Raw genomic sequence first — 21,086 nt, forward strand, 5'->3', positions numbered from 1 at the left:
ACATCATTATTCCTTTTTTCTTTGGCTTATTCTTTGAATAAATAAATAAACAAAACACACAGTTCTGTTGCAGTTAATATAGATTGGTACAAGAAGGAAGATAGGAAGGCCATAGTCAATTAGTCCCTACTAATGCATTGCATAAGAATAAGCAAACAAATGTACATTTTAGGTTGTAAACCAACGCTTGACTTACAATCAGATCACATCAAAGTTTAATCACATCTATATCTTCATTTGATTTGTAGGTTTCTTCATTTGATCCGATCATAAAATTTCAATTCAACTACAATACTTTGTGTATAATCTGGATGGATTCTTTTCTTGTTTGCGTAATGTAGCTTTTTACCACTTGATTTATCTGACCCTTTTCTCCCCATTTCACTGTGTATAAAGAAGATCCGTCATCCATGACTTGATGCTGAATGAAGGCATACTCAACTAGAATCTTAAAAAGAAAAAGGATGAAGACCAATTAGTATTCGAATCACAAAATTGATTGGTCTTTTTCAAGTATCACGTACTGGCACTCATCTAAAGAAACTTTCAAATTTTCTGAAACTTTTTTAGTACTCAATCAGGAAGTAGAGGATTATTTATGCAGAGGGCACAAATATTGTCCATGAAGCATGGTATTTACTAGTAACTAACTCTCACAAGCGAACCAAATATCCTCTCAACTTTTTTAATACAGAAGCAAAGCCATGCAGTAAAGTTGATAACTTGATACTAACTCATATTGTACTTCAGATGATTCTTTGGAGCTCACTAGAGCAAGTCATTTGTTCCCCTTGTCTCACCTACTAGCTTTGCTTCATTTCTTCTGCCTTCCCCATGTCAAAGATTTTTTTTTTTTTTTGGCTTTTGTAGCAAAAAATTACATGTGTCCCAACATTGGCAGAGCAATCAATTTTTTACAGGGAAATTATCTAATCCACTTTCTTCCTAGCAGTAAATGAAACACATTGAGACATCTAGTTATTTTTGGCAACTCATTCATCAATTCAAGTAGTTTGCCGGCTAAAAGAGTAATGGAGGTGTGTTTTGAACCAGTGGTATGTAGACAGGCTTGTATGGTCCTGGAATGTGAATGTATCATCCTTAATGACTAATGGAAAATGTACAACCTATAAATATAGCGTTGGGTTTGGGAGATGATCTTGATCCTTCTGTTCTGCAAGGAATATTCACTCTTGCATTGTAGCAGTGACATTGGCCATATTAGCGGGGTGATTCCATCTTGGTGCCCACCAGCCACAACCTTCTAATCGTTCTTTGAGGTTACTCGTCCACAACAAAAGAGCTGCTAGGAGAATGCAAAGTAATCGAGTGAAATTTTTGACCCTTGTCCTTAGGCTCTTCTATGTTCGTTGGATAATTTAGGCTCTTCTATATTCATTGGATAATTCATATAATAACGTATTAGTTCCAGGGACAAGCATGGTCTCCATCAACAAGTTTGTTTAGATCAGGGAAATTGAAAATTTGACAATAACAAGTAAAAATGGAAAACCTGGTTGATCATTCTGTTAGTGTTCTTTTGTGGGGTATGAATGATGAATTTAAGATTTCAGAAGTTCAATTTCACAGCTTCTCTTCAACACTGCTGCACACCATGATTGCCCAGCTCTGCTGCTCTGCAAGAGCAGGTTAGATATTCTTTTCAGTCCATTCTTTCGACGTAGACACAGTCCATTCTGGTCTATTTCTTTCGACGCCACATCATGAATTATGGAGAAATTACAATGTTGGCTGTGTTCTGAAGAGATAATAAACAGAGTATTATATATTCCATACAGTCTACTACTGCAAATAGGTTTTATTAGTTTATCATGAAATCCCAACTTAAAGATCACTGTGATGATTGCTATATAAATGAGTGCTTGACACAGGCTCTCAAGTTGGTACATAAACCACCTTTAGAGATATGATTAATTGGAACAAGCAAATTACCAATGATTCGGTTTCAGAAGTGGTCAATAATTTTCTAGTGAATCAAAAGCTAATTCAAGTAAAATGACACATATGATTGCATCAAGCATATGAGTCATCTCGAATTAATTCAAATTTTTATTTTTTTGCTAATTTTTTATTATTTTTGTTTATCATTTTTTTTTACAATTTTTAGAATATTAAATGTTTCAAAAATTTGTCTTTCATCGAAATCGCGACCGACATATCGAGATTGATATAGAACGATCCAGGCCACGACTACGACCGTGACCATGGCTTTGAACCATGGTCACGGTACCATGAACACTCAACAGACTGTCTTATCCAAGTACATCAAACACATCAAATACTGAAAAACAAAATGTACACGAAACTATTGCTCCAAAATAATCAGAGCAAAAACAGAACCCAAGCTCCAAAAGTAACAGATATGTCCTTAAAACTAAAAACAAACTTTAAGGAGATTAGCCAGGAAAACACTAATGGTAGTATACCTTGTAGCTGCGAACAGGAACCTTTCGGATGATTGACCATAAGAGATCAAAGTATAATGGTAGCTGTGCAAAAGCAAAAAAGGTTATTGGTAGACATGCTACAGCATAGAGGGGAAGTGCTGCACTATGGATTTGATCGCTGAGCATGAAGAAATGTCCTGCACAGAACGAGACCAGTACTGCAGATATGGAGGTGAATAGTGAGCTTAATCCAAATAAAAGCTTCCTTGGCAAACTCGTTTTGAAGTCCTTTTGCTGGCATCTTGAGGTAAGGATAGCTAGAAAAAACACCAGGGCAGTCACAGAGAAGCAGAGAGCAACAAGTGAAGCAACAGAAAAAACATTGAATGCAGGTTGTTTTTCGAGAACTGGATGACCAGACTTTTGATCAGGACCACCTGGAATTGTTGATGAGGTAGCAAATGCCACTGTTGCAATGAGTGCTGCCACCAGAGAGCATGATTCGGAGGTTTTGATCATCCACTTACTTCCATCTTTAACTAGTTTTTCATGTGTCTTCATGAAAATTTTTCCTGCAGTCTCACCTTTCTTGTTGTACTGGATGAAACATTGTGGCGGCATGGAGTGCTTGACATGCTGCATTAGCAAACAACCTCTGTTAATCTCTGGATGTTAGATGTTTAATCCACACATGTATGTTTTGAAGAAAGGTCTGAATAGGAGAAAACATATCATGCCTAAAACAATAGACTAAAAAATGTACTAGCGCAATGCTTAAGAGAAAAACTAGATTTTGAAGTTCTTTTATCTATGGCAGTAAAGAGGGGCAATCATTGGAAACTAACTTCCTCTCGGATGCATTTATGAAAAAAAATTTAAAACAGCAGTCAAATGTTTGTATGCCTAATTGAGAAATATTTACAGAACGATTATTATGTTCCCAGAGATTAACAGAATACACAACAATATACTTTGAGTTAATGTGAGATGGTTACCACATTCTACAAAGGAAGATCTTATAATATTATATGAACAAAACAAGAACATAAAGCCAATGATGAAGTTGTCACATTATGATTTTAGCTAGGGATTATCAGGGCATATTCTCAGCTTGGAAAAATTAGCTAATATACATGTACCTTATACCACTTGATTTCCCACTGCATCTGCAATGCAGCACCTGGAATTCGCCAAGGTTGGTGTTCTTGGAACTTAGCAGCCAGGTGCAACGCACTATTTCCTTCATTATCAACTTGATAAAGCACAAACTCCGGGAGTTTCATCATCATTAGCAAATCAAATACCTTGTTTTGCCTGTTCTCAACGGCTAAGAGCAGGGCGTTCTTCTCATTTGCATCCAAGTCTTGAATGGCAACAGGAAAGGTTTCCAGGATTTTTTTTACAACTTCTGTTACACCCATCTTTGCTGCAAGTAGTATTGGTGTCTCCTTCTTAACATCCCTGGTTGTGGGATCTGATACAGTTACGTAATTTGTCAGTGGATCAATTAGTGTCTATATCTGAAATTTGCTTTTATGAGCTTTCGTGTTTCAAGCTATCTCTTACCTTGCATCTTAGCGAGGTTAACTGTCAAGAGCAGGGCATTCTTGGCATTCGCATCCAAATCTTGAATGATCGCCGGAAAGGTTTCCAGGATTTTTTTCACCGTTTCTTTTATATCCATGTTTGCTGCTACTATTCGTCTCTCCTTAACATCCTTTGTTTGGGCATCTGATACAAGTACGTCATTTGTGAGTGGAATAATTGATACCCATCCCTGTAATTTGCCTCGTAAGATCTACCTGTTCAAGCTATGTTCTTTCCTTGCCTATTGGTTACTTAAGCATGCTACTCACATTTACTCCGTCTTGTTCAAAAGTATGTGTAACTGAAACGTAGAGTTGCTTAAGAAACTCGATGGTTGGATAAATATATCTTGGATGAAAAAGGCATTATGGAAGGTGATGTAGAAAAGATCAATATGGGGAAATTCAGTATAAAACATTAGAGTTTCTCAAATCCTGGTTACATAATCATTTTTGATGAGGCTAATTCTTAACATGGTTGGAAGTTGATTGACTACCAAAGATGTCGGAAGCGTGAACTGTTGTTGTCCTGTATGACTAATTTAGATAGATCACAGAAAAGCAGGAACTACTTTTTATCTGTACCATAACTTCTTGAAACAAGCAAAATTAGCTTTATAACTATATCATCAGGTACACACTTCCAAAATCTGCACACCTTTTCATTGCTTGTTACGCCAAATGACAAGCTTGTATAGTAGGGATGTTCAAGAAGCTAAAGACAGCATGAATATCATTACCCTTATGATTACAACTAAGCAGACAAGTAGTTTGGCAATTTAGATATTAAAACTGAGCCTTTTCTAACGTTCAGCTATTCACACGACACTCCAATTTTTCAATTGATGCATGGGGTTTATAGAGCTAGTGTTCACATATATCTCGAAAGTTTTACCTAGTTTAATCCCATCTTCGTGTTCCTGCTTGTCTTTGGATTTGCTTCCAGTATCTTCCGAACTTGAATGAGTATCATGTTCAGGTGGCGGTGTAGAAGGAGGCTTAATTCTTTCAGGATACATCTGTTCCACATTGTCTACAGGTCTGCCTCCATTGTGACTGTACTTGTAATTGGCTTCATGCTCAATCAATTTATCCATTATCTGAACAGCCCACTTGTGCCTCTCTTTCTTCCCCCTAATCTTACTGATTTTCCAAATGCCTGCTTGCATGGAAACATTCGAAAACCAAACATTGTTAGACTTGCTTTCCACTAAAAACAACTGCAGATGGTAAACCAATCAATTGCGTGGTGCCATTAGTTGATAACAGATGTAGGTTGAAGCCTAATATTTGTAGATGAAACAAAAAGGATGGAAATTTTCCTAAAATGCCTTTTAAAATTGTCTTCTTTTGGAATTTGGTCAGATGTTCAGTAATAAACCAAAAACCATTCTTTAGACCAAAAACTACATCAGCAACTTAACAATGGTTTTTCAAAGTTTCTGGTCGAGTATGAACTGTTATGATATAAATTCAACTAAGCTGATCTGTCACACTAAAAAATGGAACCATCTTTGGTCTATGACACTTAAGTTAGCAAAACAAAACAGCTTTCAATTGTATTGGAAGGCCTGCATTTCTTCGTTGCATGTTGTAAACAAGCTATAAGCACAGGTATTGCAGTCAAATTCAGTTTTAAAACATCCCTACAAGTCTATGACTATGCATAGACTCTGCTTTTGTTAAGTTTTTCGTTGCTTTTCTTTTTTCTCAGTTTGAGGCAGGGATGGAATTTATCTGGAAAAAGATGCTTCTGAATTGCATATGACATAACTGCAATTAATTGAAGAGTGATACCTACCAATTCCCAACACAACCAGTACGACGTTCATTGCAAATTTGAACAACTGAATGCAGGTGGTATAGTTCTCTGGAAACGGGTGTTCATCTTTGAGCTCTTTTTCTGCTTGTTTGACATTTGCAAGTGATTAGTTTATGAAACCAAATAATAAGCTATAAAGTTACGCACCTGCATTAACATGTAAAGCATGGTATAACATGGCATCCAGCCCACATTTTTCATAATTTCCTGTATGCTCTTGTTTAATTGCTCAAGTGGAACAAACATGTTTAGAAATTTATGTAATTTAGGCTGATAATCAGGCAAAGTCTTTTGCCATTTATTTCCTGGATCAGAAAATCAAAGGTCAAATACTACTGAAAGAAATGTAGTCCTGGACACCAGTTGCATTTAGTCCTAAACACGATACCTCGAAGCCAAAAAGAGATGTTCCCTTGGATATTGATAGTTATGTGACTTGAACATGATTGCAGGTTTCCTCCATGTTGATAAGCTTCATTGTCCAATATAAGATAATAAAATTTATAATACCTGCTATCTTGCAGGCAATGGCTCAAGTGATACGAGTAATTCATGAAGAGTGAAAATATTTAAAATTATGCCAACCAGAGATAAAACTATCAACCAAGATTTGGATCATCAGCAAATGAGAAAAAAAAAAGGTTTTCTATTTTGAAGTTCTTGATTCTGAAAAAAAAAAAAAGAAAAGAAAAGAAAGAAAGAGGACTAATTGAATTTATGTGCCCAGAGACAAGCAGCACATGGTGTGAAAATGTGTAATTACCGTTAGCATGATATTTTTGTGCAAAAATATCAGTTAGGTGATTGATTGCATAGAAAAATGCCAGAACATGTCATGTATGAGAAATTTCTCATATGTCATGTATCAGTGGAAATTATCAACTGTCTGGCTACTGATACTACGTGCTTGTTATGGTTTTCTGTTAATTTTTGCTGTTATACTCTGCCACCTTCATCAATTATTCAAAATTTAGATGCCTTTCATTTTTCCATGCTCTGCATATAAATAAAGTCTTGATTTTATGTCTAACTACTTTACGAAAAGCAAGTTCAAACAATTCTGAAACTGCTAGAAGTCAATGAAGGCACACTATAGACCTTGATGTTCCTCCTCTTCATTTTTTGGATTCTCTGCATCTGCTATACTGCCTGGTTCTTGTCTGGGGCCACAATCTTTTCCAAGAGCAGCTGCAAACAAGTATTTCTCCATTTAGAAGCAGTTAGAAGTTAAAAACAGAAAAGTCGGGGATGTGGTTATCAAACTTACTAATTGTCCTGAATGCAGCCCAGGGTAGATGAATGAACTTCACACATGTCTGGTAGTTATCTGGATAGTTAATACCACTATCCTTGAATTTCTGCTTCTTTAGCTCACGAACAAGTACACCTTATAAACAATATAGTTGCAATTTTAGTGGAAGTTAAATTTCAGGAGATATTCAGGATAACATTCTGTGATTGAGAACAATAGATTAGCAAAGGGTTGAAAGCAATTTCAGCTCATCAAATGACCAACAGAAAAGACGTCTAATAAACTATACACTGAACCGTACATGTTAAAATTTCTTCCCCTAGAAAAGCGCTTAAAATCCACAAGCCTGCTGGAAATTACATGAAAGATTGATAATGTCTCAAAAGGACAAAGGTTTCAGGAACTTTGAAGATCATGTACTGGAGAATAAAAGCAAGAAAAATTTTGAGAATGCGGGCTGGAGAAAAGAAGAGAAAGGAGAAAATTAAACTATAGTTGGGTTATTGAGATTTTAGGCAAGTTAGATAATGCACAGGTCCGGAGGAAAGATAAAGGCGCCATATTATGAACAATATAGGTCCACTCCCCTCCTACCCAAAAAAATAATAATTAAAAAAAAAAAAAGAAGAAGAAAGCATCAAATTAGAAAGATATTAAAATTTTAGAATTCTCCGGATGGACATTCTTACAGCGATAGATTATCCGATCAAAGAGACGAAGATTGCTGCTGCTCTCGAATACATTTGGTTTCCTGGCAAGGATGTGGAGAGGAGAAAAGCCTTCTTGATTGATCGAACGGACAAGTTTGTGGTTATAGCTAATTATCTGATATGCCAATGCTGTCACGTACGAATTTTTTAGATCTTAGGTCATTCTAAGCTGAAATGGTATTTTTTTACGCACTTTTGAGTGAAAAGAAAGCCTGACTTGCATGGTTCTTACCGAAGTACTCTCCAGATATGGCCGAGTGCAGAATGGTATCCCCATCATTCCTTCTATACAGCCGATCATCTGGTTCTTCTGCACTCTTTCTGTAGAGCTTATGTAGCTGTAGAAAAGCCTCCATTTTGCCATGATGAGCTGCCATGAACAATGGAGTTTCACCCTTCAGATTGCGCTCACTGATGAGCACATGATCCTTCCTGGCTATACAACTGCAGATTGTGGCACTTCCAAGTGCTGCAGCTAGATGTAGAGGTGTGTCTCCTTTGTCATTTTGCACTTTAAGTATCTCGACTGCCTGATCCGGCGGTAGTGATTCAACAAGATCGCTTACAACTTTTGCTTGTCCATTAGCATCAATTTGATCTGCATGGAAACTTGAGACAGCAATGTGCAAAGCTGTATCTTCTGATTTAGTTAGCTTAGCCATACAAGCAGAGGGGTTGTTCCTGCATACATTCAGGACTTCCTTCCAGTTTTTCTTCATGGTCCATTGAAACAAATTATCTATATCAAATTCCATAGGTTGTTCTTGTTTGATTTCGCTCATTTTCTTAGAGATGTGCTGTTTCTTGTGATCCCACGTATTGTCTATACAATGTCTTAAAGCTCTGACAATGTATTATGTGCAAGAAAAAGTAAAAAGGTCTGCCAAATCCATTTTTTGAATTCTGCGAACCTTCTTTTCTTTTGTCTATTCCAAGTTTCGGAGGATCGATTTGGAACTAGTTCTCCAGAATTCTTTGCAGTCATATATAAATGGTTTTGACATCATTATTCCTTTCTTCTTTGGCATATCTTCACAAAAAATAATTCTATAAATAAAAACACATTTCTTTTGCAGTTAACTCAGATTGGACTCCAAATTAGGCTAAATATATCGTATTTCATGGCCATATATCTAAGTTAATAAGTCTCCGCCACTGATTAGCCAACAAATGAAGCTCTGATATTACTCCAATCGGTGATAATATCCTCAAGAAAATGTACATCCTAGGTTGTAAATTAACACTTACTTCAAATCAGACCATACCAAAGTTTAATTACATCTATCTATCCATTTAATTTCGTATGCATCTTTATTAGTTGGGTAAATTATATTTTACCCCCCTGTGGTTTACACTTTTTTTACATAACCCCCCTATGGTTTCAAAAGCTATACATAACCCCCTCATGGTTTGGATTAAAATGTCAAAGTAACGGAAATAGTCACTCTACATAAGGATATTTTTGACATTTTAGTTGACGCCGTTATGAATGATCATTCCCGTCACTTTGACACTTTAATCCAAACCATAAGGGGGTTATGTATAACTTTTGAAACCATAGGGGGGTTATGTGAAAAAACGCTAAACCACAGGGGGGTAAAGTAGAATTTGCCCTTATTAGTTCCATTCTTTTTTTTTTTTGTCGGATACGATAGACCTACACTATTCTATACTAAGGGGAGGGGGGACCTGAAGAGGTCCAAGGGTAATTCGAAAGAAACTGAACCACCACCGGGGTATGGATTTTTTGAGCAGACTCATATTGTGGCAATTGGTGGAAGGCAACATTTGAACCATTGACCTCCCATCCCACCAAGCTTTAATACTTTGGTGGTGGCCACCAACTCACAAAACTTAGTTTGTTTGGATAGGAGTTTATTGAGATGATTTATTTGAGATAATTATTGTAACATTTTTTGTGATGTGATGTATGTGAGATGAAAAGGTGATTGGAAATATAAAAAAGTTATTGGAATTTGTGAAGCAAATTATTTTATTTCAAATCTTCTCAATCCAAACACACATGCTTTCTGGATAATCTGGATTGATTCTTTTCTTGTTTCTGTAATTTACCTTTTTACCGCTTTATTCTTCTAACCCTTTTGTCCCCATTTTGCTGCATATAATTGAAGGAGGTCGATCTTTGATGCTAAACAAAGGAAGGCACCTAGTGAAAGTCCTCTATACTCAACCCAAAAATATAACCCAAAAAAAAAAAATTTGATTGCTACATACAAGTCTGACTAGTACTCAGCTAAAGAAACTCCCGAAAAACATCTGAAAATTGTTTAGCATTTACGAGGAAGTTGAGGATTACTCATGCAGAGGGCTGATATCTTGTACGTGAAGCATGTTCTTTAATAGTAACTCACACTCATAAGAGAACAAAATCTACTCTAGCCAACCTTTCTTGGTGCAGAAGTAAAACCCTGCAATAAGGTTGATAACTTGTTAGTAACTCAAATCCTTTGTACTTCGGATGATTCTTTGCACCCCACTTTGAGCAACTTATTTGTTCCCGTTGTCTGATCACCCAGCAGTTTTGCTTCTTTTCTTCACCCATTTTACCACATCAAAACTTCTCTGCTTTTGTAGCACATTAAACATGAAATGCATCCTAACATGGGCTGGAGCAATCTTACAGGAAACTTATCCAATCTACCTTAATTTCTTCCTAACAGTAGATGAAACCACCCGTTCAGTCTTCTTGTTATTTTGCAACTAGTCATTAATTCACGAATTCGAGTAATTTGATAGTCTAAAGAATTAACGGTAGTCTGTTTGGAAATCAGTAGTACATAAACAGGCTTGTATGGTCCTTGAATGTGTATGTATGATCCTTATAGACGGGAGGGAAAAGTAAGACCTATGAATCTAGCGTGAATTTAATCCTTTTGTGAGATTACAAGAACATTTGTGAATTTGATTTTTTAACAGTTCTTGTTGGAAATTTTCAAAATTTGTATCTAGTGATTCTAGGATCTATATACATGTATTGTATTATGAATCAAATGATTCTAAGATGTACATATGTTATGATAAATGTATATTCATTCATGAATTTGAAAGTATCGTAAATATATTCATGTATGTGGAGATCCTAGTATATAAGAATAGATTCATATTTTTTAGGATAAATTATATTTTACCCCCCTGTGGTTTACCCTTTTTTTACATAACCCCCCTATAGTTTCAAAAGCTATACATAACCCCCTCATGGTTTGGATTAAAGTGTCAAAGTAACGGAAATAGTCCCTCGTAACGGAACTTCTAAAAATGTCGAAATTACCCTTATAAATACATGACACATTAACCCCTATGATTTTTATATTTTACCATATAACCCCCTTATGGTTTAATACTTTACCATATAACCCCCTTATGGTTTTCAAAATATACACATAACCCCCCTTGGTTAATACATAAATTTCAGCCTTACATAAGGGTATTTTTGACATTTTAGATGACGCCGTTACGAGTGACTATTTTCGTTACTTTGACACTTTAATCCAAACCATAAGGGGGTTATGTATAGCTTTTGAAACCATAGAGGGGTTATGTGAAAAAACGCTAAACCACAGGGGGGTAAAGTGGAATTTGCCCTATTTTTTATCATAGGATCATGTGATGCATGAATTAAAATGCATGAATTTGTACGCAATATCTTCAATCTATTCATACAAGTATTTATTAAGTTTATTTGTTTCTTAAACAATCTCTCCTATATAAAAAGGTTAGATAAAGAGTTATTTACTTTAAAATATCACTTTCCTACTATTTTTGAATTCTCTGAAAAACACTCCTTAATTCAAGAGGGTTTATCTTACTTTGTACAAGAGTTTAAGACAAATAAATTTCATTTTATCACAAAAGATATTTGTCCAAGGCTTATTGCATGTTACACCAGACAAATAAAGTTTAAAGAAAAGTGATATATAATCACGATTTGAATCTAATTCTTGTTATTATATTTACCAGTTTATTGTAATACTCCTAACATTCTTTAGATTTTATTTTGTATTCTACAATGGCCGGTACCTTGAAAGAATTGGCATCTAACATTGTTAAGCTTGAGAGGTTTGATGGAGGAAATTTCATTCATTGGCAAAAACGTATTCATTTCCTTCTCACTGCACTCCAAGCGGTCTATGTTTTGACCACTCCAAAACCATTGATCATCAATCCTCAGGAAGAAACTCTTAAAGACATCCAAAAACGTCAGAAATGGGAGAATGACAATAAAATATGTCGTGGTCACATCCTCAATACCATGAGTGACAGCCTATTTGATATCTACCATTCAATTACTACCGCCAAGGAACTTTGGGATCATTTGGAGTCCAAATACATGCAAGAAGACACTACAAGTAAGAACTTTCTTGTTTTATCTTTTAATAATTATAAAATGGTAAATAATAGGTCTGTTATGAGACAATTTAGTGAAATTGAAAGGTTTCTTAATCATTTCAAAAACACAATTTACATATGGATAAAGTCATTATTGTTTACTCTATAATAGACAAATTACCTCCTTCATAGAAAGATTTCAAGAGAGATCTCAAATATAAAAAAGAATATATCTCTCTTGAAATTCTTGCTAAGTCTCCTTGAGTAGAAGAGGAAATTTGCATGCAAGAAAAGAAGGCTATACAAATCATTGAAGAGAACAAAATTTCTACTTCAAAAGTGCATGTGGTTGAAGAGAGACAAACTAATAAGTCTCAAGAAAGTAAAATGACCAACAACCCAAGAACCAGTTCAAGAATAACAAGAAAAGGAAGAAGGAACAATGATTCTATTGCAAGAAAGAAGGACATTACAAGTTCGAGTGCAAGATTCTTAAAACAAAAAAAAAAAAAAAAAAAAAACAAGTGTCTTCCAACAGCAAAAGCAAAAATCTTGTGGCTATGATCTCTAACATCAATATGATTGAAAATAATTTTGTTTGGTGGGTTGATTCTGATACTACACGATATGTGTGCAACAATAAATATTCTTCAAATCTATGAAACCGGTGGATGAAAGCACCATTATTTATATGAAAAATTCTGCTACAAGACAATAGAGAAGTAGAATTAAAATTTACTTCCAATAATATTGTAACATTGACAAATGTATTTTATGTACCGAAAGTTAGGAAAAACTTGGTGTCGGCTAGTTTGTTGAATAAATTTGACTTTAAACTTGTGTTTGAATTTGACAAGTTTATGTTGTCTAAGAGTGATATGTTTGTAGGTAAAGGTTATCATTGCAATGAGATATTTAAGTTGAATATACTCACTATAAGAAAAAATAAGATTGATATAATTTCTGCGTATTTGGTTGAGTTTTCTTTTGGATTATGACATAATATATTTGGTCATATTAACTACAGAAAAATGCATAAAATGATGAGACCTGATTTGCTATTATATTGTGACAACAATGAAGGAAAATGCAAAACATGTGTACTAACAAAAATCACAAGAAATTCATTTTCTAAAGTTGAAAGATCATCTAAAATCTTAATTTTATTCATAGCAATGTATGATATTTGCATGGCACTCCTACTTCGAGTTGTAAAAAGTATTTTGTAACTTTTATTGATGATTATACTAGATATTATCATGTTTACTTGTTACACTGAAAAGATGAAACAATGCAAAAATTCAAAGCATGAAAATCAAAAGTTGATTTTTATTGTGAAATCTTTATCAAATGTTTAAGAACAGATAGAGATAGAGAGTATTATGATGTTATCTATTTTGAGTCTATTGGAATAAGTTATGAGGTGACTGCTACTTATATACCATAACAAATTGGCGTAGTCGAAAGAAAAAATCACTTAATGATAAAAATGGTTGATGCACTTTTGTTAAACTCTAGACTAAGTTAAGAATTTTGGGTTGAAATCTTGTTAACGGCTTGTCATATCCTAAATAGAATTCCTAATAAAAGAAGTTTTTTTTTTTTAATATCAGATATTACCAAACTAATTAATATTCACTCGAATCAAGTGACAGAGCCACAATTCAATCAAAGAATTTCCCAACCCCGAAAATGCAAAAAATAAAGAAAGGACAAAAAGGTTCTCAAATCAAATCAAATCAAAACAAGCCCCAAAAAAGCACAGCCCCCAAAGCAACCATAAACAAGCTGCCTTTGAACCCTGAAGCAGAGCTAGTAGGAGCCACAGCTGGACCTTGAAGAAATTCCTCTGCAGGAGAAGGAGCTGGAGAGATGAATTTTCTTGTATGCCTTTCAGATATAACCACCACAAGCAATTTCTGGCCCTTTTCGCAATGCCCCTGAGCTCCACTGATGAAATAGTATGGTCCAGAATGGTCTAGCTTAATTTTGGTATTCCCATCATTGTGTGCTTCAATTGGACTTGATGTGTTGCAGGTCACATAATCCTTCTTGTTCACCAGTAAAACAGAGTCTTTTGTCCCATCATAATTCCATACTAGAGAATCTCCAATGACGAAACGTGCTTTTTGAGACCAATTGTTGAGATGATCTGATTTGGAAGAAGGGATTTGCCAGGAATCTGGCTTGCCACCGACAAGAAGGTCTCTGTCAGCTTCAGAGAAGCTGAAGAAGAAGAAGCAGAGGAGGCAAGAACCGGCTAGTATAGTTGATGATGAAGAAGCCATTCTCAGAGTTCCTTTTTACTACTGCAGAAAAACATGCACAACACACACTAAAAAGAGACACAGCGAGAGAAAGAGATAGAGAGAAAGAAAGATGATTTTCTGAGGCAGATGGAGATGGCTGTGGTCCTAATAAAAGAAGTTCTATAACTCTTTATAAATTTTAAAATAAAAGAAAGTCTAATATATACTATTTGAGAGTTTGGCATTGTAGAGTTATTGTAAAACTCTCGAAACCTAAGAAAAGGAAATTGGGAGAAAGAGGTGTGGAGTGTATATTCTTAGGATATGCAACAAATAACAAAACATATAGGTTTCTGGTAGTTGAATCTAATGACTCAATTTAGGTTAATACCATAATTGAATCTACGGATGCTATTTTTGAAGAAAATAGGTTCACCTCCATAAAAAGATGTATTACAAAATCAATTGAATTGACAAAAGATGATGAAAATGAATCTATTGAATTGAAAACGAGCAAAAGAGTTAGAAAGTCAAAAGACTTTGACACGGACTTCTATATGTATCTAATCGAAAGAACTAGAAATATATTGAACAATCAAATCCCTTATTGCTTCAATATTGTGAGTCTGATCCCAAGACCTATGAAAAAGTAATGAAATCACAAGATTCTCCTTTTTGAAAAGAAGTTATGAGTGATGAGATGGACTTAATTATGGGTAATAAAATCTGAAAATTAGTAGACTTACCATCTGATTTAAAATCAATTGGTTGTAAATGGATCTTCAAGAAGAAAATAAAGATTGATGAAACTATTGTCAAGTTCAAGACCAGATTGGCTATTAAAGGATTTATACAAAAGTATGGTGCAGACTATTTTGACACTTATTCTCCAGTAACTAGAATTATTATAATTAGAGTACTACTTACTATAACTTCCGTCCAAAATCTAAGTCATTCACCAAATGGGTTAAAACAGCATTCTTGAATGGTGATTTAGATAATATATATAGAACAACGTGGATGGTTTGTAGTACCTGATCAAGAGCATAAAGTTTGTAAACTTGTAAAATTTTTATATGAACTAAAGCAAGCACCTAAAGAATGGCATTAGAAATTTAATCAAGTTATTCTTACTAGTGGATTCAAGATTAATGAATCTGATAAATGCATTTATAACAAGATTAGTAATGCCAAATGTGTCATAATTTGTTTATATGTGGACGGCATGTTAATTTTTGGCACTGACTTGGAGCAAGTTGAAATCACCAAAACTTCGCTTTCAAGGGAATTTCACATGAAAGACATGTGTGAGTCGGATATCATCCTCGGTATAAGAATATTAAGAAACAAGAACAATATAATATTATCTCAATCACAGTATATTGAAAAGACTCTTAACAAATTCAATCAAAATGATTGTATTCCAGTCTCAACACCATTGGATTCTAAAATAAATTTTGTAAAAAATGAAGGGAATTCAAAATTTCAATTGAAATATGCCAAGATTATAGGGTGTTTAATGTATGGAATAAATTGTACTAGACCTGATATTGCATATGATGTTGGTATATTGAACAGATATACAAATAACCCTAATAAGTTACATTGGTAAGATGTAACCAGAATATCGAAATATTTAAAGGCCACTAAGAACTATATTATATATTATATCGGTTATCTTTCAATTGTAGAAGAATTTTCGGATGCTAGTTCAATCACTAATAATAATGATCACTTGTCGACAAGTGATTAGATCTTTATGGCTAATAGAGATGCTGTTTCCTGGGGTTCTAAAAAACAAACTTGTATCACCGATTCAACAATGGCAGTAGAGTTTGTAGCACTTGTTTCAGCTTGAAAAAGAAACTAAATAGTTATGAAATTTACTTTATGATATACCGTTGTGACCGACACCTTTGTCACCTATCTCAATATATTGTGATAGTGCAACTACACTTGCTAAAATATATAGTCAAGTGTGTAATGGTAAGTCAAGACATATTGGTTTAAAACATAGTTTTGTCAAAGATTTGATTACAAATGAAATCATATCAATTAACTTTATAAGATCTAATGGAAATTTTAATAATCCTTTGACAAAAGGGTTATCAAGAAATTTGGTGTTAAAGATATCAAGGGGGATAGGTTTAAAATCCAAAATTCTTGATCACTAATGGTGGAACCTCAATTCAACGTTAGATATAACGTCTTGTCTTGAATTCAATGAGTGAAAGTATATCATTCTAGTGGTTGGTGCACTTTGTAAAATTTAGACATTCTAAGTTAGAATAGTACATATTATTCTTGCCAGTGTAAATGTAAGGGTGAGTCATTGGACAATTAACGAATATTAAAAGTGCCATTAATGACGGCGGCACTAAAATGTCGTCTATATGAATATTGATTTTCAGCAATCAATAAAACTAAGGATTTTTCTTTGTAACATTTATGAAAAGATAGTGATACAAGACCGCAAAATATATTATTGAAGAATTTATGATTGTGCATTGCTCAATGTGTGATGTGTTTTTGAGGTTAGTTTAATATAAAAGTGGTTCAAAACTTATCTACTTCTTGTAGGATTGATTTCAAAAAATCTTCACTAAAATAGTTGATAAGTGCATAAGTTATGTGTTTGAAGTGTGTTTTATTAGTTAGTTTTGCTGTGTTTTATTCAATTTTATAGCTAATTAACTAAGTTTCTAGTGAAAATATGTGTTTTATGGTTTAAAGTGTGAAGTTGCATTTTTATGAATTTTCATGGTAAAAATTTCATTACTAAGGTATGACAATGTTTCCATTAGACCCTAAGTCTTTGTCACCATAATATCAGAGAATGAAAAATTAGAAGCAGGGTTACTTACATAGGTATTGATATTTTATATCACAATTAAAAAAATATTGATGGTTTTATTTAGCTTCCATTTATAGAAACTGATTTCCTAGAAATCAACTATCAAGTATAAACTCAATTTTTAAGAAGTCAAGTTGTCTTTTCCATTCTCTTATTCACAACCAACACCTCCACACGATAATACAAGTAAAACTATCTTCCACCTCTTCCCAGTTAAATGAAATTCAAAGAAGATCTATACATTGCCTTTTCATTTGTTGTGATTTACAATCATGGCATAAAGCAAAGTCATCGAATAGAACCAACCGTAAAATCCACCAGAAGAGTACCAAAGTCCTTAGACTTGACATTGTTGGATTTGAACAAATTGTCAAGAGCACCAAACATGACTTGCTTGGCTACTTCACCTGCGATAGCCATGCACAGTCGCAGTGGGATGCAGTGCATTGCTACAGGCAAGAATTTCAACGGACCGCTCAATTTCATATCTGTTGATTCTTTCCTTATGAAATAGAAGAATACTTTTATCTTGCATGACTTTTGAAGAAGTTATGGAATTAATATCTGAAGGCTTTGATGAGGACAATAAATTTATATAGGCCAGAGTAAACTTGTACAAGAATGTTGCTATTACTTTGTTTTGGTTTATGCAGAATATGATGAGCAGAGTGTCTTGGGTGAAAGGTGGAAGAAATCATGATTGGTAACAATCAAAATAAACATAAGTAAGAAAGGGAAAGAAGGAGAATTAAACTGGACAAGAAAAAGACGATCTTTGAGAAATTGGCTTCTATGCAGCAAATTCCAGCAATATATACCACTGAGTCTTGATTTACAGAAAACAGCAACCAAATTTTTGCTTCATTGATTCACTAACAGTCAATAAAACAAGCAAAAGGCCATTTTTATCCTATCTTCTAACTTACATATCCCTATTAGTGCTTGCTCACACACAGATACAATTAGGGTTGTAAACGAATCATACGAGCTCGACTCGAATTCGAGTTCAAAAATACTAAACTTGATTATATATTTTTTTAATTTTTTTTAATAGTAAAATTACATATATATATTCCTAATATTTTATTTTTTAAAAATAAAATAATTATTTTTTAAAATTTTTTTAAACTCGAGTTCAAGTTTGACATTTTGAGATTGTCGAACTCGAGCTCGAATTCGAGTTTTGTAAAATTAAATTGAAACTCTGTTCGATTAAGCCAAAACTGGACTCGACTCGACTCGTTTGCACCCTTAGATATAACCCACATACATATACAACTGATAATTTTATTCAACAACTACTAGATATTAAAGGGGAAAACAACCCAAAATCCTCTATTTCATACCAAAAATTAAAAAAAAAATTCACCAATATTATGCTTGAATAGCCACTAAAGAACAACTCAAAACATTAAAGAGCTCTGGAAAAAGGCCCGATTTTGATTATGTTGGTTAACAGCAAACTTGACAAGGGTAATGATCCGCTCATCTTTTTGAGCATCCTCGTAGAAACTGGTGCCACCCATCAAGAATGATGTGGAACTATCATCATTAGTTTTGACAGAATCACCAATAGAAGGGATGTTGTTAGGCATGAAAGAAACATGGCAATGCAAATTTAAGCAAGGAGGAAAATGAAGGGAAGAGGAACACAAAGGGCTCTGTTGAACTGAGGTCCATGAACAAGTTTTTATGCAACAATGGGGATTTTCAGTCTAGATCCCAGGTGAAGAGCCATCATGGTGGCAGATAAAGACATTTACTAGAAGCATATTGTATGTATACAATATAGTATGTAGCATGTTCAAAGAATTTAAACAAAGAATTACTATGCTATGGAATAAAATGTTCTATTTTTTTTAGTTCAAAGATGCCTTAAAGGTCTTGCAATATAAGGGAAAATGGATGGCGTGAGAGTTAAATCGGCACTGTGACAACGCCTTAACTAACAACCTTTGCCTGTTGGAAATTTTTCAAAATTTGTATGATGTACATACATGTAATTAATGTATATTCATTTATGTTTTTGATATATGTATAGTATTGTGAATGTTTCTAAAATGTACATTCATTTATAAATATATTCATGTATGTGAAAATTCTTGAATGAAAGGATAGATTCATATTTTGATCTTAGAATCATGAGATGCATGAATTAAAATGCATGAATTTGTACACAATACTTTGAATCTATTCATACAAGTATTTAATGAATTCTTTTGTTTCTTAAACAATCTTTCTATATAAAGAGGTCAAGTAGAGAGTGATTTGCTGCAGAAAATTACTTTTTTACTACTGTGTACTCTCTCAAAAGCACTCCTTAGTTCAAAAAGGGTTTGTCTTACTTTGTGCAAGAGTTCAAGACAAATAAAGTTCATCTTATCTTAAAGGATATTTGTCCAAGATTATTGCACGTTATACCGGACAAATAAAACCTAAAGAAAAGTGATATCTATTACGATTTGAAGCCAATTCTTGTCACAATATTTTCCAATTCATTACACTATTTCCAACAATCTTTAGGCTTTATCTTGTACTCTACAATGGCTGGTACCCTGAAAGAGTCGACATCCAACATTGTCAAACTCGAGAGGTTTGATGGAGGAAATTTCACCCGTTGACAAAAACATGTTCGTTTCCTTCTCACTGCACTCTAATGGTCTATGTTTTAACTACACCAAAATCATTAATCATCAATTCCAAGGAAGAAACTCTTGAAGACATCCGAAAACGTCAGAAATGGAAGAACGACGATGAAATATGCCGTGGTCACATCCTCAATACCATGAGTGACAGCCTGTTTGATATCTACCATTCAATTACTACCGCCAAGGAACTTTGGTATTGTTTGGAGTCCAAGTACATGCAAGAAGATGCTACAAGTAAGAAGTTTCTTGTCTCATCTTTTAATAATTATAAAATGGTAGATAATAGGTCTGTTATGGAGCAATTTAGTGAAATTGAAAGGTTTCTTAATCATTTCACACAACACAATCTGCACATGGATGAAACCATTATTGTTTGCTCTATAATAGATAAGTTACCACCTTCTTGAAAAGATTTCAAGAGAGATCTCAAATATAAAAAAGAGTATATTTCTGTTGAAATTCTTGCTAAATCTTTTCGAGTAGAAGAAAAAATTCACATGTAAGAAAAGAAGGATATTCAAATCCTTGAAAAGAACAAAGATTCTACTTCAAAAGTGCATGTGATTAAAGATAGACAAACTGAAAAATCTCAAGGAAGCAAGAAGAACCAACAACCCAAGAACCAGTCCAAGAAAAGAAAGAAAGGACAATACTTCTATTGCAAGAAAGAGAGACATTACAAGTCCGAGTGCAAGATTTTTCAAAACAAGAAAGAAGAAGCAAGAGTTTTTCCAAAACACAAGCAAAAATCTTGTGACAATGATCTCTGAGATCAATATAATTGAAGATGATTTTGCTTGGTGGGTTGATTCTAGAGCTATGCGACACGTGTGCAACAATAAAATATTTTTCAAATCCATGAAATCGGTGAATGAAAGCACCGTTGTTTACATGAAAAATTCTGTTACAATTTTGGTTCAAGGCATTGGAGAAGTAGAATTAAAATTTACTTCTGGCAATGTTGTAACCTTGACAAATGTGTTTTATGTACTAGAAATTAGGAAGAACTTAATGTCGACTAGTCTGTTAAATAAATTTGATTTTAAACTTGTGTTTCAGGCTGACAAATTTATTTTGTCTAAAGGTGGTATGTTTGTAGGCAAGGGTTATCTTTGCAATGGAATGTTTAAGTTGAATGTACTTCCTATTAGAAATAATAAGATTGATATTGTTTCTACGTATTTGATTGAGTTTTCTTTTGAATTGTGGC

General features: G+C 34.0%; 2 protein-coding genes across 4 annotated transcripts; both read right to left on the minus strand.

Moving 5' to 3' along the window:
* Positions 1 to 1,366: 1,366 nt before the first annotated feature.
* On the minus strand, positions 1,367 to 8,712 carry LOC140037610 (uncharacterized). 3 transcript variants are annotated; one of them, XM_072082136.1, is made up of 11 exons: positions 8,011 to 8,712; positions 7,758 to 7,907; positions 7,084 to 7,203; positions 6,915 to 7,004; positions 5,796 to 5,897; positions 4,890 to 5,153; positions 3,975 to 4,139; positions 3,548 to 3,882; positions 2,846 to 3,044; positions 2,448 to 2,725; positions 1,367 to 1,759 (listed from the first exon to the last, which is right to left on the minus strand). In XM_072082136.1, the coding sequence occupies exons 1-11, from the start codon at positions 8,558 to 8,560 to the stop codon at positions 1,730 to 1,732; spliced, it is 2,283 nt and encodes a 760-aa protein (XP_071938237.1). In that variant the 5' UTR covers positions 8,561 to 8,712; the 3' UTR covers positions 1,367 to 1,729. The 3 variants fall into 3 exon arrangements, with proteins under 3 accessions (XP_071938237.1, XP_071938236.1, XP_071938238.1); XM_072082135.1 differs by having other exon boundaries at positions 2,448 to 3,044; positions 8,011 to 8,710; XM_072082137.1 differs by lacking the exon at positions 7,758 to 7,907 and having other exon boundaries at positions 2,448 to 3,044.
* Positions 8,713 to 13,792: 5,080 nt separating this feature from the next.
* On the minus strand, positions 13,793 to 14,522 carry LOC140038034 (early nodulin-like protein 15). Its single transcript, XM_072083216.1, has one exon. The coding sequence runs from the start codon at positions 14,411 to 14,413 to the stop codon at positions 13,865 to 13,867; it is 549 nt and encodes a 182-aa protein (XP_071939317.1). The 5' UTR covers positions 14,414 to 14,522; the 3' UTR covers positions 13,793 to 13,864.
* Positions 14,523 to 21,086: the final 6,564 nt, after the last annotated feature.

The sequence above is a fragment of the Coffea arabica genome, chromosome 3c (genome assembly GCF_036785885.1).
Source record: "Coffea arabica cultivar ET-39 chromosome 3c, Coffea Arabica ET-39 HiFi, whole genome shotgun sequence".
Lineage (NCBI taxonomy): Eukaryota > Viridiplantae > Streptophyta > Magnoliopsida > Gentianales > Rubiaceae > Coffea > Coffea arabica.